The sequence below is a fragment of the Mycteria americana genome, chromosome 14 (assembly GCF_035582795.1).
Source record: "Mycteria americana isolate JAX WOST 10 ecotype Jacksonville Zoo and Gardens chromosome 14, USCA_MyAme_1.0, whole genome shotgun sequence".
NCBI classification, from domain to species: Eukaryota; Metazoa; Chordata; class Aves; order Ciconiiformes; family Ciconiidae; genus Mycteria; species Mycteria americana.
The window spans coordinates 17,067,220-17,092,637 of NC_134378.1; the positions used below are offsets into that span (position 1 = coordinate 17,067,220).

Genomic DNA, 25,418 nt, shown 5'->3' on the forward strand with positions numbered 1-25,418 from the left:
CCACTATCAGTAGTGCACTGGATACGTGAATAGATAGAAGGTAAAATTCATTCACAGATTTAAACATGTCAGAACATATGCTAGCCCCAAACTACCTTCATTCCTGTCTAAATCTTTGTTATTTCTAATTATTAGTTAACGAAGTACAGAAAGTCCCCGTTTCACTGCCATTTAAGAACACCACTTTTCTTATTCTTCAGATAGCCTGGCCGCAGTGAACCGCGGCTTGAATACACGCACGTTATTCAACATTTTAATGCATGAAGGGCACGGTATCACACACGCTACCTGCTTGGTTCCATGTAAAGTGGATTCCAATCTGAAAAAAGAAATTTCACAGTGAGGACCAATACCCCAGCAACTATGAGATTTGAAGTGACACTGGTTTTGAATTCTATAACCGGGGGAAATAAGAACCTTCGACATTTTTGTTCAAATGCAGCTCACCTTTCAATTTTGAGTTATCAATTATTAACATAAAACTTTCCAAAATTCCATCGGTATGAAATCCACCTACAGGCTGAGATAAAAAAGCCACCCCTAAAATTATTAAAGAATATATTCTCCCAGAAAATTCTGAAAACATATGCTATATGAAGTGTCTCTGTCATCACAGGGACCCCAAAACTAATTAGCAGGTGAGAATACAACCCTTTGCTCATTTATGTCAAACAAAAATATTCAAGTGTCAAAAATCCCACAGTATAAACCTCTCCACTTATTCCTAACAGGGCCCTTGGGACTCAATACCTCAACACCCAATGGTTTTATACCTGGCAAAATTTAAAACAAAACAAACCCCAAACCAACAAACAAAACCCAATTAAGACCAAAATGGTTTTATTTATAGTTTAATTTACAGCAGCTACTGAAGCTTTAAAATTGATACAATTTTTCAGGTTAACCACTTATATCCACTACTCACAGAGAGTGGAAGTACTAAGGAATTTTTTTTTAACCCATCTAACTTGATTTATTTTAAAGTTTTAAATCAATTAGTCTTTTTTTCTTCTTGGAAAGTAAACATCAGATAACACAGGCAGAATGGAAATATCAGTACTGAGCAGAAAATAAAGCCTCCTTAGAAGCATGTTTCCAAAAATCCCAGGACGATGGAAGGAATCGGACTTCAGAGTGCACAGCAGATGCAAGGGAGTGTTTCTGTTCACTATCCAGCCACTGGAATTTGTTTTTAAAAAATCATCCTTTCAGTACCTTCTGCTATCACAGACAGCAGCTGCTGCCAAACACCAAACTGTGAATGTGAATCACTTCTTCCAGGAACACCAGTGAAGTAAGGATGGGTAGTCTGGCCTCATTTAGCCAGCTCAGTTCCACTGTAGTACTATGGCTAGGGTTTTTCCAGGCTCTGGTATCACCTGGAGGGCCCATGAATGGCAGCCACCTCCAGGACATAAAATTTCGGCCTAAGAGTGGCCACAGTAGAATTTACAGGCTAATATAAGTAAGAAATTAACCTTCTTAGTTCAAGAGAGGACAATATTCTGCTTTGTACCCTGCCAGTGCTGAAGGAGAGACACTTTTCAGACTTGATCACCTTTGTAGGAAGAAAAGATACGTGCTGGTGCACAGCATGTAATCCAGAGCCAAGGATCAAAAAATATTTAAATGAACCTTCATCCTGCTTCCGTGCAGGTTGAGAGCCAGCGTGCAGTGGTTTCTTTCTGCCGATACAAAGTACTCGTCCTTCCCGTCAGTGAGATTATGACCAGAAGAAGACTTGGATTAATCGCTGCTTCTTCACATCACTGTGGCACTCTGGGCACTTCTTCCTCATCTATATAAATAAGTGAACAAAATACATGTATTACGTACATACAGATAATATATTACATTTCTCCATTAAGTTTGTTATTGTCCAATATGAACTATAAGCCATGCTAGTCATTTGACAGTCCCCAAGACGTTGTATCTACTATTTTTACATGTAGTGTTATCGTGCAGTCAGTTATTTAACTGCTAGTAATAAAAGTAGGAAAAAAGAAAGCCTCCCAGTGAAGTAGCAACAAACTTGACAGCAGTTGTCTCATTAATTACAGCTATGACATAGCTGGAAGACTAAAATACAGGAATGAGGAAATACAGAGCCTGCAAGAGCTGTTGGGAAGTATAGATGGACTCGTTATTAGTAGAATCCCATGAAATGGCTGATGAGTTCCCTGAACTCCTGCTTCCTCTTGCACAGAGGAGAAGGAATTGACCTCCTGGGTATACCAGGACATGGGTGACACATGTGGTCATGGCCAGAGTTTTGTGGGGGAACCAAGTACATTGATTTCTTCATACCACCACACACCTTTCTCGGTAACAGCAGAAGACTGGGTACATGAGGCAACCATTTCTTCACCCAGGTTTCAGTTTGGTTCTTCCCTAATCTTTAAAGTCTGGTCTTTAGCCATTGGACCTGCAGATGAATCCCAACTGTTCTTTTTACATCTTGCAAATTTCTAGTAAAACTAAAATGCTCTGCTTATTTAAAAAGTGAGATAGTAAAAATTTTTTTAAAACATTAATCTTTGTGAGAAAATTGCCAGCTCCATAGGCATCAGTGGCACTGTGCAGGCCTCCCTACAGTACGGAAGTTAATCCATAATCCATGTTACAAAAGGATCCATAATCCAAGGATCCAAATTTGGATCCGTAATCCAAGGATCCAAAATCCATAATCCGTGTTACAAATCCATGTTACAGTTAATCCATGTAACAAAAGATGTAGACTGCAAAGTAGGTTCGGGCACTAGTATTTTGATTCTAGAAGCATTGATTGAAATACCATAAATGGAGGGGGAGAGGAAAACCCACCTTAGACAGTGATTTGTCAAAAGAGCTCTGAAAATTTTAAGTGTCATATAGAATTGTGAAATCGTACATTATTTGCGCATATTACAGAAAGTCCAAATGAGAACAGCTCAGTCTCTCTGAAATACCTGCAAAAAGAGCCTGAATAAATGGTGCATTTAAACATTGAAAAGCAGCAATAGGCCTCTGCCCAGAAAACGACCCCAAAGCGGCGTATATTGGCAGAGCCTCTGCAAGGTTTCCCCTAACGCATTGAAAATCACCCAACACGCCCCAGCACTAACCCCTCTAATACTCCTCCAGCTGCAGGCAGTTCTGTCTGCTCCTCCAAAAGCTTCCAAAACATTCCCAAATTATTCGCTGCCTCTCTCCCCACCACTAACTTCTTTCAGTAAAATAACAATTAGAAAAGACACCACAATTTGCAAAAAGCCAAGTCATTGCATTTTGAATGACAGGCTGTTAGTCACTTCCTCGTAGGACAATATGCAAAGTGCTTTTGAGCTGAAGAAACATAGTGAGTAACTTGTTGGCAAAGAAAAAAAGACAAGTTTTCAAATCCAGCCCAGTCAGGGGTGACAAAGCCCAATGCCATCTGATGAGAGTTCAGAGCTCAGACACAACAAGCATGGTTGCTCATTTCCTTCTGGTAAGGGTACCTCTATGAATGGAGTCAATTGTCTGTACAACCAACCAGTGCATGGGTAGGAGAGGATGGGTGTTAGGAGATGGTTCCTCTGGGACAGGTTTCAGAGAAACATGGAATAATATTCTTCCTGTTTGCCATCCTCTGCTCCCAACCAAGCTGTTCTTCCTTCTCATCTGTGTGACTAGCAGAGAACAGTTTTGCCTCATTACTGGGAGAAGTGCCTCTCTCCATCAGTCCTCAAGTAATATCCCAAACTACAAGCTATTTGACTTTTCATTAACCAAACTACACTTGAATTGTATCATAACCAAGCTAACACTACTGTATACCGAGAACCATTCATCACCAGAAAGGTATCCTGTAATTAAGAACAGGTGAGGAGAGTTTCGTGTTCCCCATAACGAAGACGATAGAATGTCAGTCATGCTGAGCCTTGAGGGGTGCTTGAACAGTAGAACAAAAGGTCTCAGCTGGTGAGAAGATGCTTCTTGCATCCTCCACACCCAGGTTAGTTGTTCAGAGCAAGAAAAAGAAAAACAGTCTTAGAAATAAGGCCTTTGATGTACGTTGTCTATGGAAGAGGCAAATGGACCATGCTGGCGGTGTATGTAAAGACCCCAAAGGTGCACTTGCAAAGGACAGGATATCCATGATGTGTTTTCTTGAGAACTGGAAGAATATTTTGTTTGTCCTTTTTAAACAAGCGGGGCATTAAACTGAACTAGCAAGAAGCAGGTTCAAAGTGACAACAAAAAAATGAGATGGTTCTTCACATAACGTTTGGCTAAGCTGTGGAAGTGCTTGCCGTAGGACATGGATGGACAAGTTCATTTGCGTCCAAAGGGAATTAAGCGATGCGATGGAAATGCATCGGAGGTTTCTTAATATACAGAAGCAACCTTCAGCTCAGGGAGTTCTTGTGCTGCAAACAGCTTCGAGGCTGAGAGGTTACCTGCAAGAATCATCACTCATGCCTGCCATGTTCTTTTATCCTTTCCTAGCCATCCTTTTTTGGCCACTTTCAGAGACAGAATGCCAGGCTGGCTGGACCTTTCCCCTGACGCAGTGTATCTGCCATTATGTTCTGATTATTTGCGTCAAACTATAGCTGTCTTCCCTGATCTTTACAAATTATAAGACTGTGTTCACCTCACAGGGCTGTGGTGTGCTACCGCAAAGCAAAGCTCTGACTCACCTTGCTAAGAAAAAACACAGATATTTTCTTTCCCTTGCTATCACCTAATTTCAACGTGGGATGAAATTACAGTGAAACTAGCAACATTATTCAAGTAAGCGGCAAACATGGAAGTCATTAATAACAAATGACCCGTGGGGAATGACTCATTTCCTCAAACATGGCTTTGTATTGGGTATCTGAATAGAACAGAAAGAATACTTCCAGTTGGAAAGGACCTACAATGATCATCTAGTCCAACTGCTTGACCACTTCAGGGCTGACCAAAAAGTTAAAGCATATTATTAAGGGCATTGGGGCATCAGCCACATCTCTAGGAAGCCTGTTCCAGTGTTTGACCACCTTCTCGGTACAGAAACGTTTCCTAATATCTAGTCTGAACCTCCCCTGACACAGCTTTGAACTGCTCCCAGACTGGGTGTTATCACAGGATACCAGGGAGAAGAGCTCAGCACCTCCCTCTCCACATCCCCTCCTCGGGAAGCTGTGGAGAGCAATGAGGTCACCCCTCAGCCTCCTTTCTCCAAACTAGACAAACCCAAAGTCCTCAGCTGCTCCTCACAGGACATTCCTTCCAGCCCTTCCACCAGCTTTGTTGCCCTCCTCTGGATGCATTTAAGTACTTAAATCTGAAATACAGTCTGATCTAGTAGACCAGACTATTTTAATCCCCAGTCAGAGAGATGTGCAATCAGAAAAAGGAGTGATTAAAAAAAATTGAGGCTGAGCAAACTTTGTGATTTATCTATGAGCTACGAAAATGCTCATTAACTTGGGGATTAAGGAGAAAACCAGACCTCAGAATGACCAATTTCAAGACAAAACCCACAGAACAGGGCAGTTCAATTGCTCAATATACAACAGTTCTAATTTTGTGCATTCTTAAGCTGATGAAGCAACAATTACAAATTACATCTTACTGGCAAAAGTTTTTCCCCACACATTTATAAGATAAAATTTATGGTCCGAGATAACATAACATCCCCGTGGGATAATAAATGTTTGCCTAATCAAAAAAACAAACTCTCCAGGGAGCTCATTCTGTTCCTTAATCAACTCAAGTCTCAAGCAGCAGAGATTATGAACACATGCTAGTAAAATTCTTGTCATGGCTTGCTTAGAGTCTTTTCTGAAGTGGACTATGCTGACTGTCAGATGTTCATCCCCGTTATACTTTGGCATAAAAGGAACAATTGAGTAGGCAGTGGTAATGCCTGTTCAAGGCAATTGGTTTGACTGCCCAATCTGCAGCAAACATGAGATGCCTTCCTTTGGCTTTCTTGTACTTTCTTACATATATTCCTTATAATCCAATACTTCAGGATTTTAACATTTTTAATATGGCATAGCAGACTGAGGATGAAATTTAGTTGAACAGCTATTCTGAATTCCCTCTAGGAGCTATATGTCTGAGAACATCAGTCTGGACATTATTCTATATTCCTCTTGGACCAAGTCTGTCTTGGTTGTTATATTTTCACAGAATCGTATAGGTTGGAAAAGACCTTTAAGATCATCGAGTCCAACCGTAAACCTAACACCAACAAGCCCACCACTACACCATGTCCCTAAGCACCTCATCCAAACGGCTTTTAAATACCTCCAGGGATGGCGACTCCACCACTTCCCTGGGCAGCCTGGTCCAGTGCTGGACAACCCTTTCAGTGAAGTAAAATTTCCTAATATCCAGTCTAAACCTCCCCTGGTGCAACTTGAGGCCATTTCCTCTCGTCCCATCACTTGTTACCTGGGAGAAGAGACCGACCCCACCTCTCTACACCCTCCTTTCAGGTCATTGTAGAGAGCGATGAGGTCTCCCCTCAGCCTCCTCTTCTCCAGGCTGAACAACCCCAGGTCCCTCAGCCGCTCCCCATCAGCCTTGTGCTCCAGACCCTTCCCCAGCTCCGTTGCCCTTCTCTGGACACGCTCCAGCCCCTCAATGTCTCTCTTGTCGTGAGGGGCCCAACACTGCACACAGTATTCAAGGTGCGGCCTCACCAGTGCTGAGTACAGGGGCACGATCACTGCCCCAGTCCTGCTGGCCACGCTATTGCTGATACAAGCCAGGATGCTGTTGGCCTTCTTGGCCACCTGGGCACACTGCTGGCTCATATTCAGCTGGCTGTCGACCAGCACACCCAGGTCCTTCTCTGCCGGGCAGCTTTCCAGCCACTCTTCCCCAAGCCTGTAGCGTTGCATGGGGTTGCTGTGGCCCAAGTGCAGGACCCGGCACTGAGCCTTGTTGAACCCCATACAGCTGGCCTCAGCCCATCGATCCACCATTTTATTTGAATGTTAGTATACTATTTATTTTCTACACTTAGCTGAAATAATTAAGTGTCTTCTTCCCAAGAAAAAGACCTTCCTCTGGAACTTGGAATGACTGATTATTTTGTACTTGCTTATAGATTCACAGGTTGAAGAAATTTCTTTTCCTTCTGTACTGTTTTCAGGTAGGTTCCTGAGCTCCATTGATTAGTAGCCTTCCTCGTCACCTATGGATGTTTAGAAACCACTCAACTCTTATCTTAGACTTCCATGCCCAGGGTCACAGTTTATTAATACCTGGCTGCCGAATCAAGTGTTGGGTAAGATGCTACCAAAACACAGGCACTGTGGGATCAGTTACATCCTCTTACCTAAAGAATTTCAACCACCAAGTTACTCGGCCAGGAAAACCAAAGGACAGGAGAACACAGGAGATATTTGAGCATGAATTTGCCTCATCTCATGATAGTGCTTTAGAGTAGGTTTTTAGATGGGGAAAATTATGAAACTAAGCAAGAAAAGAGAATTAAAATAAAGGTTCAGATGTAGAAGAAAAGTTTCCTTTTCAAGTTGACTCCACAGCTTGTTGCCTGCATAGCTCTAGATGGGAAAACATTTGGAGGAAGCTCAGAAGGAGCTGTAAAGGTGTAAAAAAAGACAGCATAAGGCAGAGGTCTGCCTTCAATGACATCGCAGAACCTGGAAAGTAATAAAACAAGTGGTAAATCTTCCATCAGAATTTAGGTGTTCTCTCTGTAAACAGAGGAATTCTGTTTCTGGGGCTGTCCACATGGTTCTCCTGAAAAGCACAAAATTCACCAGCAGTTTCAGGAAAAACTGAAACCAGTAAACAAGATAACCTTTAAGAACTGCTCCCAGCATGTTTTGCAGCAAGTGAAGTCACATAATGGACATTTAAAAGGCACATCATCCTCAGATTTGCAGTTAGAGCACTGGAATCTTCCTAGAACAGAGAGAGAGGGAGAGAGGGGGAGAGAGAAAGAGAGGGAGGAAGTGACTACATTCCAGTAATCACCTGTGAAATTCTCATGCATATACCTTTCCAGCGCAGTCCAGAAAACAATGACCGTGAGCTTTATGAACTACCTTAATAGTGCAATACCTGACCCTGTTACATGACCTGTTACACATGACCTCAGTCTCTTGGTGTTTCAGATCCACATTTAGAAACTGAGGTTACATCCTTGCTTTACAAGGAAGTTGTCGAGAAAAATCCATAAGTTCTCAGGAAACTATTACATCATTGTGATAAAGGCAATGAAGTACTTTGAAAGAACATATGCAAGTAGCAGAAAGTACAAATTCTACTTAGCAAACCATGCTAATCACTACTGCACCTGTGCAAATATCGGCATGAACCAGTCATTATTTAACTGATCAGCAGCACAGCTCTCATTTCTATAATTTATCTTTATTCTCAAGTATTACAGAATTGCATCCAAAACCTCACCTATACTTACCACACTCTGGCTCCATTTCTAGGGGAAAGATAGGCACAGCTCCAGAGCCTGTGGGTGCTCTTACGTTACTGGTTTCTTTTGATACTTTGGTCATTGGCAATTCAAGTTTGCTTTTCTGGTTAAAGCAGAAGGAGGAAATCTTTCTCTGAATTTTCTCCGGTACCTCACCCTTAGAAGAGGCTGCATCTGGTTATAAAAAACCAACCAAACAAAACAAACCAGCATACAAAACAGTATAATGCAGAACACAATGCACACACTCTGCAAAACACAATTAGCAGTAAGTTCAGTAAGTTCTCATTGTATAAGAACAACAAAACAATTTGAATAACTATTTTTTGATGCCATACTCCTTGGTTAACAGAAGTTTCTGATACTAACACACGTTATTACTGAAAGGGACTCTTTATATTGAAATAGTTTTGTGGCAAATTCTTCCTGGACACAGTCAATCTTGATCCACTCCTGCCCCCACCCCACTTAGGTGCAAAACGTTTCCCTTCACCCCTAACCCACCTAACAGTGTAAAGATGGCACAATAATTTTCTTTGTGTTTCCTTGCACTGCCCCATCTCACGTTGCCATCTATCTTACACTTTTTTTGATCTCAATTCGGACATGGTAATTGCTTTGATCTTCCTTTACACACCTAGGGCAGGGCGGCCCCAGCCCACAGCTAAGGCTGTCAGACACTACCCATCATAATAATAAAGGTGATTCTAAACTTCAGACAAACGTTCATTCCCAACCTTGTACGTGGCTGTTTTCTCCTTTAGTGCACCAGCTCTCCAAACTTGGAGGGCTCCCTTCACCTTGCAGCTGCTGTTGCAATTGCTTCTCTCCCTCGCCACAGACCATTCCAGTCAAATCTTTACACATCTGTTTGAACTGCTCTTTGTGATGAGGGCGCACAAACATGTAAAATCCTGTCCAAAAGAAAATACAGCCAAATGAATAGGAAAATAAATGCCTGACCATGGAAGACTCCTTGCTTTGGAGGGGAGAAATTCTTTGGAAGCTGAACAAGATCAGCCATATTCCTCAGGGTATCTTCAGGTTGGCTAAACAGGTTGGCTTTTGTTGATTTTATAATTATGGGGTTTTCCTTGCCAGAAGACAGATGAGTATTTAGTATTGAAAATAATCTCAACTTACCTCGAAATTCTTCCATAAAAGCATAAAATACCTGATCCAGCCCTTTGCGTGACAACTGATCTAGGGAAATCAGGTATGTACAGAATATCTGAAAAGACTTTCTCAAAAAGGAAAGATTCACAACCTATATACAGAAATTCTAAAAAAATCCCAATTATGATTTACTGCCAAGCTCACAAAATTCCACCATAAAGTCCTCTGAGGTCAAAACATTTGCTTAGTAAAGATACTGACTCTCTGCGAGAAAGAATGCTCAGGGAGAGATTATGAGTCACAGTGCCACACAGTTCATTTCCCTCCCACCCTTCACTGTGTCAAGACTAATCTCACGAGTTAATGCACCACAAAAACCCCATTATTTTCTATAAATTTGGAGACTGTGACATCTCTTCAAGGTCAATGGAATACTAATTGTTATTTCCTAAAGACAACAAATGAAACTACATCAGCATTTCCCAGCATACACTGTATGCATCATTTCCTGCAGAGGAGTTCACACCAAAACAAGGGAGAAGGTGGAAATGAGGTGTTACATAGCACAAGACAAGATGTCTCCATCAAGGCAAACAAGACCAGCATATAACCCCTTTTCTTCTTCCTTTTTCTTTTTTTTTGAACAATAAAGCTCAATTTCAAATTTTGAAAACTTGTAGCTTCCTAAATCCTTTCATCATTAAACCCATGAAAGGAAAAAACCCAAAACAACCCCCTTCTGAGAAAATAAATATCAGCTTGAAATTTCTAAAAGATTATGATGAATGATAAGGATACTAAATCATGACATAGTTCCATAACTATTCCCAGGTAAAGCTCTGCGGAAGAATAGCGAATCAAAAGTGTGACTGTTTATCCCAAAACCTGGAAGTGATCTAAGAGCTTAGCACCAGTATAGCAATCAATGGTCATGAGAACAAAATTGAGCCAGCCAGCACTGTCTTTTCTAAAGAACAATCACTTGTAGTAATTGAGGAGAAAAAAAGGCAATGAAATCATTTGACTTGAAGTTAGTTTGACTGAAGGTTCGGACTGGAATTACTGAGGTCTTATCGAAAGCTTTTAATGGACAATCTCTAACTGAACAGAGATAATATTTTATAACCTTGACATTTTTTGCTCTCTGACTGACATTCATTTAACACATCTTTCCTGCTGATCCATTTATCTGGTTTACTAAACCAAAATATGGGAGAGGTGAAGTTTAGCAATGCTAGAAGTTTTTCCTAAAAGTGGAGAATCTGCACACTAATGACCAGTGAAAGGTTATTGCTCACATGAGATCACAGCACCTACATCTCCTTTTCAACTAAATAAAAGTGATTTAAACAAAAACAACCCATACTTTGTAGGAGATGAAAGTCTTCTGGCCTCTCAGTGGTGAGGGCTGCTATCACCGATATCATCGCATCATAGTTATCTGTCTTCTTGTAAGCTAACAAAGCTTCGTAGAAACGGCTGTAAGAGCTTTTGTTCAAAGCCCTTTTCACGTCGTTGAGATAGGTAGTCCTGAGGACCTGGTGGTGATCTCTCCTAGAGCTCGAAGCTTTTTCAGTGTCTTTCCTTGGAGCTCGACTGGCATTCTGCCCTGAGAGACAAAGAACACATGTGAGCAGGGCTGGGGGAAGAACAGAGACAGAGAGGTCACTCCTTTGTATTGACTTCTCTTTTCATTCAGAAGGGTGTTCCTGGACTACTTCAAAGTGGTAAAGCCAACACTGCCTGCACAACCACGCACCTCCCTCTGGCACGGCCGTGGGCAGAGCCAAGACCTGCTCCCGGAAATGGCAACTGAGCAAATAAATTCTGGGGATCACTTTTAGCATCTTCTGGAGTTATTTTGACCTTTTAAATGGAGCAATGTGTCAGAGGGTCACTGGGGAATGAGAAAAAGGTGACACAGAAGACACTGTGCATGGAGGTCAGCAATAAATCAGGTTTTGTGCCACACTGAAGGAGTAGAAGCGTTTTAAACAGATGGCTTAACCAACTATGCTGGCCTGACACATGGGCAAGTAAACTGTTGAGAGCAATTTTAAAGAATGGATTTCTCACCCCTTATTGACAAAAGGAGAAAAGGCGCATGCGTGTGCGTGTGTTTCCCAACACACACATAACGTCACATGTTTGACAACATAATGTCAAAAAAGAATAACTAACCTGAAATAACACACAAGATAGCGCAAGAGCAATGGAGGAGTACAACAGAAGGTAGGAGCAGCTATGAACATCCTGCTAAATTCCAAGTGGACTTCTGGTCAAAATGTCAACCTTTGATTTCTGATAAGTTTTAGAGGAAAAAGTTCTGTTTTGCATATTACAGGCATGCAAATACGGATGAATTATATGATAAGAAACTGATGTAAATTAACCAGCCACATCTTTTGGTATTTAGATCTTTATTCTCCACTAAAGAACTTTTAAAGAAGTTAAAGAAGATAATGAAGTTTTAAAAGATGGGCTTGGTTCAATTTCCTGAAAGAGGAAAAACATGGGTGTGACTTTCATAATATTTTATTGCATATCACACAGCTTTCTGACACTTTCAAGGAGCATACTCTACTTAAGGAGTATAACAGAAATAATACATGCATTTATTTCTGTTTAATTGTATTAATTTTCTCAATTAGTGGAAACAAGTTTCTGTGAAAATCGATCTCATGGACCTCTGGACGAAATAATTACCAAAGATTCTGTTTTGTTCAAATGTTCTTACAATAAAAAACAGGAAAACAAATCAAAAGAAACAACATGGCTTCGTACATGAAAAGCTTTTAAAGCCTTCCAGGAAACGTCAGCTTTGTATTTATTTATTTATTTGAAAAGAAAGGACTGGCCTTTGACTATTCTTTACCCTCTAAAGAAAGACTTCTAAGCTGTCCAACTATCCTACTCATTTCCTTGAGAGAAATACAAAAAATTCCCCACAGTTCTCAGGAAGATCTGTAATCAAATCATAAATGAGCTTTTGATTTCAAAGATAAATACTGGACAGTACGAGATTGGAGGGATGCATACAGAGATGACGTGCAATTGTGAGAATACATTTGCTAGTCTCTGTTTATGCAGAAAAAACAGACTGTCCACATTACCAATAACAGAACAGGAACTCTTTTCTTCTTCTTCATACCTGGATTCATATTGACCTAACCTAAAATTACGTTCCTGAAATGGCTCTCTTTCATGAACCCTGGACAAACAGAAGCCCAGCAGTCTTGTGCTCAACTCGCCCTTTCCCTCACTGACATATACCAGGTCAGACTCCAGTGCAAACTTCTGGCTTTAGCTAGTTTCTTTCATATCCACCTTGATTTAACTTATTGGCTTTTGTGTTCCGTTTTGTACAATCTTTGCTGAAAATTCTGAATTACCATCGCTCCTACCTACAGATAGTGAGCCACTGTGCTAGGTGAACACAAAAAACATTGGTTCCCACCAGGAGAATCTACAGTCCGTGATGAAATGAAGCGTAACATGCATTACCTTGGGACTGTGTTTTTATTTAACATGAAGTGTACCTGCGCTATTCAGTCCTGTTGTCAAGTGGAATCCTCCCCGGTTCAAGTGGAGCCCAGGGTTTAGCTGAGTGCACGAGTCCTTTGAGAATGCTGTTTTCTGCTGACTCTGTTTTTCTTCTGTTAAATGAAACCAGTCCATTAATAGTGAACTTAGGGAAGAAGGAACATAGAATGGTGCATTTTAAAGTATGTCATTCTATGCTGAAAACACTTGAAGATGTAGATATATTTCTCTGATAAGAGGGGATGAGCTAACACCCTGCTTTTTTTAGGACTTTATTGTTCCAGAGTTTCAGAGATTTCACAGGCTCGGTGAGGACACGATTACCCTCTATACACTGTTCTGGTGGCACTATGTGGGTAGAAAAGATGACAGAGGAGTACACACAAAGTTTTTAAATCCACAGACTAGATTCAAGATTTAAATAGATCTGTACAATCCCCTTTTGAAATAAAATGGCATCATTACTAACTAGGCAGTAACTAATGCTCAGGCATCTGCGTGTGCTTATGGAAGGCAGGCAAGAGGATCATGCAGAGCAGTGACTTAGCTCAATACTGATCAAACTAAATTGCCTTCCACCCTTACATTTCTACATATTAGACACGTCTTGCTCTAAGATTGGACATTGTCCAAACGATACAACTGCCAGCACAGGGCTGAATCAAGCTCCTCACCTAGTTTCTTGGCCAGTATCTCTCTCTCTTCCCGCAGGAGGCTGTGCTCAGGTTTGTAGCCACAGCCCACTCCAGTCAGATTACAACATGCTTCATCAAACTGTTTTTTATGTTGAGGTCGAACAAACTGGTAAAATTCTTTCATGGGGGGGAGGGAGGGAGGGAGGAAAAAAGAAAAAAAAAAAAAAAGAAAAAGAAAAATCAGTCCACAACAGGTAATAAATGCCACAGAAACCTACAATGGCAGGACTTCTAGGTTAGGTAATATGAAGTTAAAAAGTGCTGCTAAATAACTTAAAATCTAAATGTCATTATCTAATATTTCTACAATAAGCACACTTATAAGTTACACAAAGGTCAGCTACCATGCAAATTTCCAGCAATATTATTACCAGTAGGTAATAACTATAATTTTGTCACTGTAAATAGTAGCTTACCTCTTGGTGAAATAGGTACTTGCAGCAAAAGGCCATAAACCACCTCATAAACCGTGGGGTCAAAGTATCTGCCAGGCTGGTACTTTGAATAACTGATATACTGTTAATTTTACACCTTAGTCTTTCTTCCTTACCATAAAACACTTGGCAACCAAAAGCCTAAACGTCAAATGAACTTTACGTTTCAGGTGCCTGTCACTTTTGAAAGCTAGACTTAGACCTTAATTTGGCGATCAAATATTTTCTTATTTATATAGTAAGATCAGCAAATTGGGAAACAGACTGTGGCTACTATTAGTACTAAGTGCCCATACTGAGCTTCCCATTCCTTAACCTCAAAATTAACCTTAAACAATTTACAAGATGCGTAACTATACTTTTTTATTTTAGTAGATGAAAGAAGTCAGAGAAAAATCTGCCCATTTGCTCACAAGTTGAGAGGGAAAGGAAAATTCACAGAGAAAACACTGTTCAACTAGAAGAGATGTTGGTGGGAGTCCAGTTCCTGTCAATGCAGTTGTTAAAAGTCAAGAAAATACCAGCTAAACCAGTAAACTATTCATGCTTGCCCAGATCACTTGCTTTATACTCACAATTACTTAAATAGAAAATTTGTCTACATATTCTGTCTACTTACTTACTGCTTTAACACTGAACCCTTATGAATGCTTATATCCAACTCTCACAACCACGCTCTTGATCTTACCTCCTAAGTCACAGGGAATAAGCTATACTACTTTTAGGCAAAGTTTAAAATAACACAAGTTTCCATGGAATGTGATTTTTTTCAGGCTTATCTGTAATAATGTATGATAATTAGTTTGAGAACGTTTTCTGTGTGATCTGGGGATATAAAGTGATAAATGTTAATGACTATCATCCTGATTGATCTATACCTCAAATCCAGAACACTTACCTCTGAAATACCCAAGTCTATTTAAAAGACAAAGGTCATGTCATATAACTATACTAGGGACGTTGTCATACCTCGTAACAAGATATGCTTTTTTTCATCCTCTGTAAAGAGGAAACTCATTTGAGATAACATAGCATGGAAGTCATCTGTCTTCTTGTAGTGCTGAAGAGCCTTAGAGAAGAGATCATAGTTCTGTTGGCTTAGGGTCTCCTTCACTGTTGCGATGTACAAAGTCGCTCGGGCCTTCTTTGGCTCAGTCAGGTCTGCTTTCTTATCAGCTTGCTGCAAAGACAGGAAGACTCTTCAGTAAACAGTATGACTTGAGGAGTTACTCTCACATGAATTCAGATGGAAGCAATATACAATTCCGCCAGCACACAGAACAATTAATGCTCTCAACTAACAGGTTACTATCTCTTGCCGTTATGGTAGTCACGCCTGTATCCATGTGTTATTTCCCAAAAAAACCAAAACAGCTTCAGTGCCACAGAATAAACACAAATCTAACTGGCCTACCTCCTGGAAATGTCTAGTCAACTGAAAAACATAAATCTCTGAAGCAAGAGATACAAAGAATGGAAGGTGTTTGAGCATTTTGGTTCCTCTAAGACACTTCTTGAAGACACTATACACATGAGCAAGCTAGATTACTCTCTCGTGTTGGGAAACATTCTTCTTCTACAATCACAAGCAGCAGGGACTTCAAAAAGATTTAGAACAACCCCTCCTTTATGAAAGTGACTGTGCATTACAATGTGCTCACACGCTTTGAACGTATAAGCTGTTGGACCCTTGTCACGTGTCTTCACGACAAAAACCAGTGTTGCTGGGACAATCCCGAGGCACAAGTATATTGTTAATTTCCCCAGATGATTATTATATCTATTTCTAAAACATTAATCCCTCTAACATCTGTGAGCGTTCATTCCCTCACAGAAGAGCAGCGATGCTATTCACCTTCTCTGCTGACAAAACTGACTGCTTCAGAGGAATATTCCTAGAGAAGGCAGCCAAGTCTCATTGCACAATTCTAGTCTGAGGAGAAGGCTTAATAAGAGAAATGACACCTACTCCAAACCTTGAGGGCTAGGCTGACTCCTCATGGCATCAGATAGGAACAACCTGCAAACACAACCTTCTGCAATGAACCCGCTCCCTTCCTCACACCTTGGATATTTTAGGCTTCAGGATCTGTGACTACTTTTATCAGTTTCGTTTGCTAGGTGGCTGGGAGTCAGACAGACAGACAGACAGCACCCAGTTAGGACAGTGCCATGGACAACTACTGGCACACGCAATCACCCAGGGGATTCTCATGAATTTATCATGACTCCTAAGCAACTAGCTGCATAATGAGTTAACCGAGTTTGGAGACAGCACAAAACAATAATGCACAACTGCAAACATACCATGCAACAATGACCCAGCACAGGTGGGGTTAGGATGCGATCGCTTACCCAAAACTGGTCAGTTATACCATTTGAGGCTCTACCAGCAGTTGGACTAGATGACCATTGTAGGCCCCTTCCAACTGAACTATTCTATTCTATTCTAATCAAAAAGAATGAAACCACCCACCACACCTGGTCAATGGGAGATGATGTTCACAAGGTTCACAAGGTAGTCAATGCCAGAAAACAATTCATTTCACCTACTAGCCCCACCTGGACCTGTGCTTGATTGGGTCTGTGATGTCTAGATTTGAGAAAGAGCATGACAGAAATAGGTTTCAGATGCGCATTGATGAATATTTACAACATAGAGAAAAAACATAATTCTGGCATCAGTCATCTGTCTGCCTGGAAATTTCCAATTCAAATTAAAGCAGTCTGCAGATCAAACGGCTGGCACAGACACATGAAAACACATACTGTATTGCTGACTAGCTTTATTTTCCTCCTTCCTCCTTTCTGCTCATCTATTAACCTCTTCTCATACTGAAGGGAAAGTGTTGACAGACGTTGTGCCTGTAAAAATGAAAGAAAAGAAGAAAGGTCCAAAAAAAATGCTTTTCAAACTTATTGTCCATTTAATTTAGCCATTTCCAGCAGTAAAGCATGTTAACCCAGTTTGTGACACCATTCAAGAAAGTAAAACAAGTCATTGCAACTAAATTATTGCAACAGAGCCTGGGACACATACGTGTTTCTAGAAGGTAATCACTTACTGGACAATTCAGAAAGAGAGACCAAACCAGCGGAAATTAAAGACAAAAGTTGGTCTTGATAGTGCAGATTCCCAATTAAGCAAAGCTGGACCTACAGCTAACTGTTTCAGGGTAGCCCTAAGAGCGTACACATACCTGTGTGTAACTGATGCCTCACATGCCCCTTCACTCTCCTGCCTGGAAGTACTTCTCTTCTGAAGAAAACCTCTATCAGACTTTTCTTGGGGTACTGAGAAGGGAAGCCTAAGTAGTCTTGTAGAAAATATCAGAGCAGATAGGATGAGACAGTAGCAGAAGCACTTGTGGCCTGACAAGCTCTTTAACATCTCCCATTCCCAGTAACAAAGAATTGCGCTTGTACTGCAGTGACTGGGAATACTGGTATATACAAAGCTCCAAAAGAGACTTGAGTGGGCATAAGCAAGAGGAGTGGAATTGCTTAATAGCAGAGTCTCCAATATTAGATCCAGCCAGTACCAGTCACCTAAGTAACAGAAGAAACTGTGGGATAGCCCCATATGGCCAGCTGGTTTCTACACACCTATTGAGAAAGCAGGTATGGGAAGCGATTTATTTCTTTGCTCTTGCCCAATAAAAGAATTTCATAGCAAGTATGTAACGATAAGTGCATTTACAGAAAACTGTTGTTCATTTGTGAGGAACCAGTGACACATAACAGTACCGCTATATTCCACTGTGACTTCTAAATATGTCTAGTCAGATCACAGAGCTTCAGAGTCAAATTAAACTAACTACAACTAAACCAACAACATTAAAAATAAACAAAACCCAAAGCCAATAACCTCAGATTTGCCAGTTGGTAAAGTCAGTTGCTGATACTCAGAAATACTACCTTCAGTGCACTCATAATACTGCAAGGATACTGAATTCCAGACAAGCCTGACCATGATTTAAGTGCACATTTAAATATATTTTATTTAAGCATCTTGTAATGGAATGAAGAACTGGAATGCAAGCGGCAAGTCAAACATTTATGATACATGCAATAAGTCAGAAAAATGATCAAAAACATCTTCTTAATCCTGGACTATGTAAAGGCACCACCTTGAATAGCACGATCCAGAAATAAGGCTTCTGAAAGACAAGTCTCCATAAGGCACATCTCACAAGGAAAACTGATTAAGGGCAACTTAAATCATTAAATCATTCTTTAAATGGATTGAGAGACTATTTTTTGTATTCTGATTTTTTTTTGAGATGACAAAGGCTTCTTTTCTTCTTTTTCACCCCAAGCAAATTGTTTCAGAATGACAGCAGCTAAATTTCCATTATTTAGGGAACAAGGGTACAGTATAACCTTGATAAAAGAAAAAAAAAAAGGTAACACAGATACTATGATGGATGGTGAAGAAAGATATGAAAGTGCACCAACCCCATTACCAGTCCAAATCCAGTGCTCATTAAAATCAGCTCAGTGCTAGGCTCGGTGAAAGCTGGCTCCCCCGGAGGCATTGCATGTCTCAGGACAACACCCCCCAGATCTCTGGTGCCAGAGGTCATCAATGCATCAGAGCAGCACAGGATGACCCCACGGTTCTCTGCAAGCCACAGATGGGTAGTAAAGCTGAACATAAAAAGCAAACACGAGCTGACTCACTGCCGAGCCGTCAGGACCATCAACTTCTCCGACTTAAGGAAATGCTGAACGATGTCAAAAGCAGTGCAGCTGTGTTAACAAGACACTGTAGCTGAGTTACCAAGTCCCTGGAGACGTGTCAGGCTTTCCAAAGAATAAGATCTGGTATCTATGTTGTGGCAGCCCATGGGTGATGGAGCCAATTTTTCAATTGGCTGCACACAAGTAAAAAATTCTCTATCCTTGTTTGTTTTTCCAAGTTTGTACGTTCCCTCTGTTTTGTACATGTCTCCATCCGTCTCCCTTAGGCCTCCTTAGATATTCCCTAGATGCTCCTTACATGTCCACACTTTCCCTTCGGCATTCTTCCCCTAAGCGAACTGCTTAGGTATGTTGCAATAGGCATTCCTGGAGTCCACACACTAGTCATCAGTCAAACTGAGTCTGCAAGCCAGCAGTAAAATACTCCTGCTGACAGTAGCCAGGTAAGGGAGCTACCCCACCAACAACTGCAAACAAGGATTTTGGGAAAGCAAGAATGCAGCCTAATCACTGATGTATTACAAATACCAATCCAAGAGGAAAGAAAATGAACAGCACAGATGAAGCTTTGTTGATCTTAATGCAATAGTGGATTTTTGATTCAGGTAAGATATTCTGCAAATCTGCAATATTCATTCTCTGAGGCAAATCAAAGAAACATTTCATCTGAAAGTGCAAGTTCTAATTCATAAACATCCCCCCCGCTCTTTTTTTTTTTTTTTTTTTTAAACTCAATATCTGCTCATATACCAAGTGCTGACACAGATTCCACCCAGGAGGAACTGTGTATCTACCAGCTTCTGCTTTGAGAGCTCTTTGCTCTCCAGAAAGCATGGTTAACTTCCAGGAATTTATGTTGTCAGCAGCTAGGGAGCACAGCACAAGTCTGTACCTGTTGGTCATCTAGTTGAATGTGGCAAGGAAACCCTTTGATTAAGCTTAATTATTATAATATAACTATATTATACTGTAACTTGCAGTTACCAGTGCCGATTACAGTGAGGTTTTCTTGAAAGAGAGTTGAACTGGTATCTTAAATCAATGCCAAACTCATTTTGCTTCAGAGCCTACAATTTTGACTTATAAGCAAGTATTTTGCTACAGCATTGCCATTACCTTTTCCTCTCCCGCCAAGTCACTTTCCTCCTCTGCATCTTCACTGCTCTTCTCATTGCGCTCCAATGCATCCAAGAGCCCAATACATTGTCTTCTAGGTGAGACAAGCTCTTGCTCATATTCCATGCATAGGCTGGATGCTCCATCTCCATTTACTGGCATCACAGCATAATACAGATGAAAAATTAACATTTCACATTCTCTCTTGCATTTTCTTTGACTTAGTAATACCTCAAAATGTTACGCAGCTATCCACAAAGATACATTGGTTTGTTTAATCTTCCACATCTTGCAAAATTCCATTACGTGACTTTGTAAGACCACCGCTTTGGTTAATCAATCCCAAAATTGCTCAAGCATTTGTTACCACAACCTGGTGGACTTCTGTCAAACTCTTCCTTAAGTGATGGTCATATTTAACCTCAAAATGGCTTAAGACCAATGAAGAAAAAGTCTTACTGCAATAGTTGTCTGTTTAACTACTTTAGCTTTATGGACTTCCCAGAAACTGAGCTTCTGTTTTTTAAGAGATTCTGCCATGAAATATGATTTCTATTTTTAAACAGAACAAGTTTTTTTAAAAGCCTACGATTCTCACAGTATCAATACGTATAAGACACAGTCACCCTCAGGTCCCAAGAATACCTATTCTCACTAATCAGGATCCAGGTATATTTGGTTTTAAGACAAGAATTTAGAGCCGTAGGTAGTGTTAAATTAGCATCAGTTTGCTACTTCTAAAAGGCATTCTCTTCAAAATATATTTCCACTATTTGGTGAAATTACTTCAACCGTCAGTTACTAAGAAAAGTCACTATTTTGAGGAGAATGGAAGTATATTATGCTATAAATTAAGAAGTCAGTACAAGAAACTCTTTAGCCAAAACTATGATTACAGGTGCAGTTTGATGTTACAGCTAATGCAATGCAACTGAAAATCTATACCAAAAGAGGCAATGCAGCTTCTTCCCTTTATCTCCAGTCATACATTCCAGCCCATCCTTTGAGATGGTTCTACCAGTCACATGGATGAAAGGTAGATTGGTTCAGCAAGCTCATCTGCTTGCTCTGCAGCTGCACAATAGATGGATTCAAATCAAATTCAAATCAAGGGGAGGAGCATAAGTGCGCAGTTGGAAATTGAGGGAGAAAAAAAAAAAGTGGTGGCCAAAGTAATCCCTTTCAACGACAACCTGCAGTCACACTGGCTTAGATGTAACGTGAATCACCCTCACACTCAGTCATAACTGTTTTGGAACCACAGTTTTAAACACAACTTCATTGTTCTGTTCCAAAACAGCAAGCAATCTGGAGTGGAACATTCTGAAAGAATATCCAATCTGCGAAATATAATTCTTCAGCATTAGCTAACCACAAATTTTAAAATACTGTTTTGTTCCAAGGTCAACGCCCTCTTTCCATTTTCTTAGACAGATTACTGTGTAAGAGTCATTTATACAACAGGACGGAAGGAGGAAATATGAAAGTCAGTGCTAGTCAGAAACAGACTGCCAGTTCTTATTTTTTAAGCTATCTATGACATTCCACCAAACTCCTCCTGTTCTGCAGGACACCTTTTCAGGCCCATCTGCCTCTCTGCTCTGTAGTTGCAACTGGTTCCCCCATTTTCTAATGCCGAGCTATGTCCTTTCTGATCAGATATTTACATCAGTCTCTGAGCTCTCCTCGCTTTCTCTCCCATTCCAGTTTCTAGTCTCTTGCTCCTCCTTTTTTGGTTCAGCTTAAAAAAAAAAAAAAAAAAAGAGTGTATCTGTGAGGACCCAAACCTACCTTTTCTTTTCCTCTTCAAACTGGGAACATGGTCATCCAAGTTTTTGGCTTTTTTCAGGGAGAGGATCTGCTCAGATGAAGTAGATGGTGCCGAATCGCTTTCACTTAGGGACCCAGCAGAGCGGGAAGAGCATTGTGGCAGGGGTGGGGGCATCTGCAAGCAGTTTACAAAATGTTACAGTAGGCAAAAGCTACTCTTCCACTCCACTTCCTTTGCAACCAAAAATCCCAGCAACAACCCAAACACATATCCTTTTTCCCAAATAACCCTTTACAGCAAGATTGTTAAGCACTCTGGATTTATGTGCTCTTGAAAAAAGGATCAAATAACTAAGAATTGACACAGACAGTGCTAAGCCTGCCTACTACACTTCATCTAAGTGATCTGTGTAACAGAAAAAGGGTCATGACCCTGCTAAAGAACAATTGCTTCCCAATGCTATCCCTGCAACATCGCTCCTTCTGACAAAGCACGTTGGGTTGTGGTTCTTATTTACCATGAAACTCCCATTTATGATCAGAAAAGATCATCGAGTCATCCAGTATCATCCATCTGTAACTCATTATTTTGAACAACTTGTATTTGGCTAAAGCATCTTCCAGGAAGTCATCCAAGTCCGTATGTGAAATTTTAAGTGTTCATTTTAATCTTAATCTCCATTTTCGGGACAAAGAATTCCCCATTCTGGCTTCCAGCCCATTTCTTGCTATGACTTTCTCCAGTCAATTAGGAAGTCTTTTTACAATATTACTTTTTAAATCAAGGAACTCTTACTGAGAAAAAGAGCTTCTTAATGCTAAGACAGAAGCCACATTAGTAAAGATGAAACAGTGATGAACTGTAATAATAATTGATGGGTTTATCTCACTCTTTTTACCAGTCAGCTTAGATTTAAATTTAAGGGTTTGACTGATTCTTCGACACATACACCCTCCCCATGAGGGTGAGGTAGAAAGCTTTTTGATGCTCCCAGCTCACTCCTAGAGAAAGAGGAGGCATATCTCCTTTCCCATAAAGCTTCCAATGTTTAGAAGTGACAAGACAAGTGACTCTGTCACATCTCTCACCTGGATTAGTATTCCCAGTTTCCAACACTATCAATAAATTATTCTTTTTCTTTTTTTTTTTTTTTTTATAAAGACACTTACAATTTCTTGAGCAACACGGAAGAAGAGGGAGACGCTTCTGACTGCATGCCCAAAATTGTCATAAACATTCACATACGGGCGGACCCACGAAGGCAGCTTGCCTCTTACATCACCAGTTGTGAACCTGTGTAGGATTGGAAAAGGATTGCCAGGTTGGTCTACATAAATTAAACAAATGCTAGATCAGGGTCCAAAAGGACAAGGGAGAAGCAGCAAGACAACAAAAGATTGAAACAGTGCAGTAAATATAATGGGGTGTTGTCTTCACTCGGGAGAAAAGGGCTTTGTTGATAGCACGTACCATGCAATCAGCCAGTTCCTATTTTTCGTCCATAAAATCTTTAACTGTGCAACAGTAACAGTAGTACTGAACTGTGATCTGCTCCCTCTTCCGAGTCAAGCCTCAGCATTGAAGGCTATCAGTTAAACTCTTGTTGCCTGTTATATACATATTATATCAATATTATAATACCCATTAATATAATATTAATATATCATATTAATATAGATTTTATTGTTTCAGCAATCTAATCTTTCCTCATTTTTGTCCTCCTTCGCTCAAAAAACTGCAGTGCTGGTGACTGCCTTCTCAAATGAGAGATGGAGAAAATGCAAACCCATAAGTTATTATCACATAATCATTTCCAGTAGCATTACAAACATGAATTCAACAAATTGGCTTATTTTGCATTAATACCATTAACCTCTTTCTGCAGCTCCAAGACAGTATATTTTGGGAGCAGAAGATAACAATCTAGTTACTTTCTTAAAGTAGTGCAATATTGATATAACCTGTTACATAAAATAATGTAATTACTTATGAACTGTAGCCTTCTCCAAACAGTAACATCAGCACATTTATATTCAAAATACCAATACCGGTGTTGGGATATAAAGCTTGGGATATAAAGATGTCGATGTATGTTTATGTTCTAGAGCCAAGGTTTCACCTGTGGTCACATAGGAAGATGGCACCATAGTCTTGGCGATGTCTGATGACCCTGCCGATAGCCTGATTAACAGCCCGGGAAGCTTGCTGACTGTACCACTCACGCCCAGATAAATACTGCAATAGGTGGGACAAAGAATTAACATTATTTACCAGGTAAAACGTATTCTCCATGCTGTACAGTCACTATTCCTTTCTAAAGAAATATTTAAAAAAAAAAAAAAAAGTATCTAACAAGGTGGACTGACAAATCTCTAAAAGCCTTGGAAAGCCAAATACAGGTTGACTCGAATATCACACTTGGCTTATGGTGCACAGAAAACTCGAGTAGTAATATCCAATTCGAGGGGCTATTTAGTATATGATGCACTGACAGCCCCAGGAGTACAACAGACTCACCATATTATTCAAGACCTAACAGCTATCCTGCAGGACAATAAACTAAATGTATAATGCCATTCATTCTCGTGCCTGAGGCAACAGAAAAAAAAACCCCAACAAAACAAAGCAAAACAAAACCACAAACAAATAACGCTTGCCCCCCTAAACCACCAAAACAAAAATCCCCAAACCAGCCAGCACAGGCAATTCTTCCTGCATACCCTCTCTCTAGATGAAATAATTCCCTCAGAAAGATATATGGCTAACACGCACACAAAGATTTTGACTGAAACTTTAATTACACCATTTTTTCAGCCTATATTTGATTGAGACGGTCTCACTGGAGACAGAATTTGGAACCCTTAACATTATTAAAAAAAGGTGACTATTTGTGACAAACTCCCAAGGTTGTTTTGGATAACAAAAGCCAAAATCCACAGAGACGAGAGGGAGAAACAATGACAGGGACCTGCAAACAGCCAACAGTAAAAAGTTCCCCGGTATTACCTGTGCATCCGCACCACTCCGTCTCATTTCATCCAGGAACTGCATCTTTAAAACAACTCTGGGCTCCATACGAGGAGGAAACGGAAGCCCGGTAATGATGACTCCTCGTCCATTTATGTCTGCAAAGTCCAAGCCTTCACTGGCCTGAAGAGACAGTGTTTTCCGTTATCAACAGGACTTGAAGCGACATTTCAGAGCAATTCAGCAGTTATTGGCCTTTTTTCTCTATTAAATTAAATCCCTAGCCAAGTGTAGTTTATGAATACGTTATGAATAGTTTCGACTAGATTTTCTGCCTTTATTACCTTGACTTTAAACTTAGCTTTTTCCTCTAGGAGGCCCTGACAAAGCATACCTCAGCCAACACCATTAATGCATATGTTGTATTCCTGGATAAGCATAACAGCTGTATTCAGATGATGTCTTAAAATGGCAGTCAATACCTCTGTTTAAACCTTCCATACGCTGAATTGTTAACAAGACACGATACGAACATAGCAAACCTTCCCTGACATTAAAAATTAACAGAATCATTTCAAAGCAATAATGGAGATCTGCTCAGAATCCACCAGACTATAGTGTCATATCCACCAGCTGTGCTGCTTACA

General features: G+C 40.3%; 1 protein-coding gene across 8 annotated transcripts in view; it reads right to left on the reverse strand.

Moving 5' to 3' along the window:
- Positions 1–855: 855 nt before the first annotated feature.
- The window catches only part of RTEL1 (regulator of telomere elongation helicase 1), a 53,530-nt gene continuing 28,967 nt past the window's right edge, over positions 856–25,418 (reverse strand). For 4 of the 8 annotated variants that reach the window (XM_075516973.1, XM_075516971.1, XM_075516974.1 and 1 more), the window contains 14 exons: positions 24,811–24,954; positions 23,924–24,039; positions 22,974–23,097; positions 21,825–21,978; positions 20,034–20,188; positions 16,983–17,078; positions 15,183–15,393; positions 13,759–13,896; positions 13,081–13,197; positions 10,908–11,150; positions 9,163–9,339; positions 8,414–8,599; positions 7,793–7,896; positions 856–1,798 (listed from right to left, as the gene is read on the reverse strand). In XM_075516973.1, coding sequence (XP_075373088.1) covers positions 1,724–1,798; positions 7,793–7,896; positions 8,414–8,599; positions 9,163–9,339; positions 10,908–11,150; positions 13,081–13,197; positions 13,759–13,896; positions 15,183–15,393; positions 16,983–17,078; positions 20,034–20,188; positions 21,825–21,978; positions 22,974–23,097; positions 23,924–24,039; positions 24,811–24,954 — 2,040 coding nt within the window. In that variant the 3' untranslated portion in view covers positions 856–1,723. Of the gene's footprint in view, positions 1,799–6,913; positions 7,632–7,792; positions 7,897–8,413; positions 8,600–9,162; positions 9,340–10,907; positions 11,151–11,697; positions 12,968–13,080; positions 13,198–13,758; positions 13,897–15,182; positions 15,394–16,982; positions 17,079–20,033; positions 20,189–21,824; positions 21,979–22,973; positions 23,098–23,923; positions 24,040–24,810; positions 24,955–25,418 lie in introns of those variants that run through there. The other 4 variants (XM_075516975.1, XM_075516976.1, XM_075516978.1 and 1 more) reach the window with 4 other exon arrangements.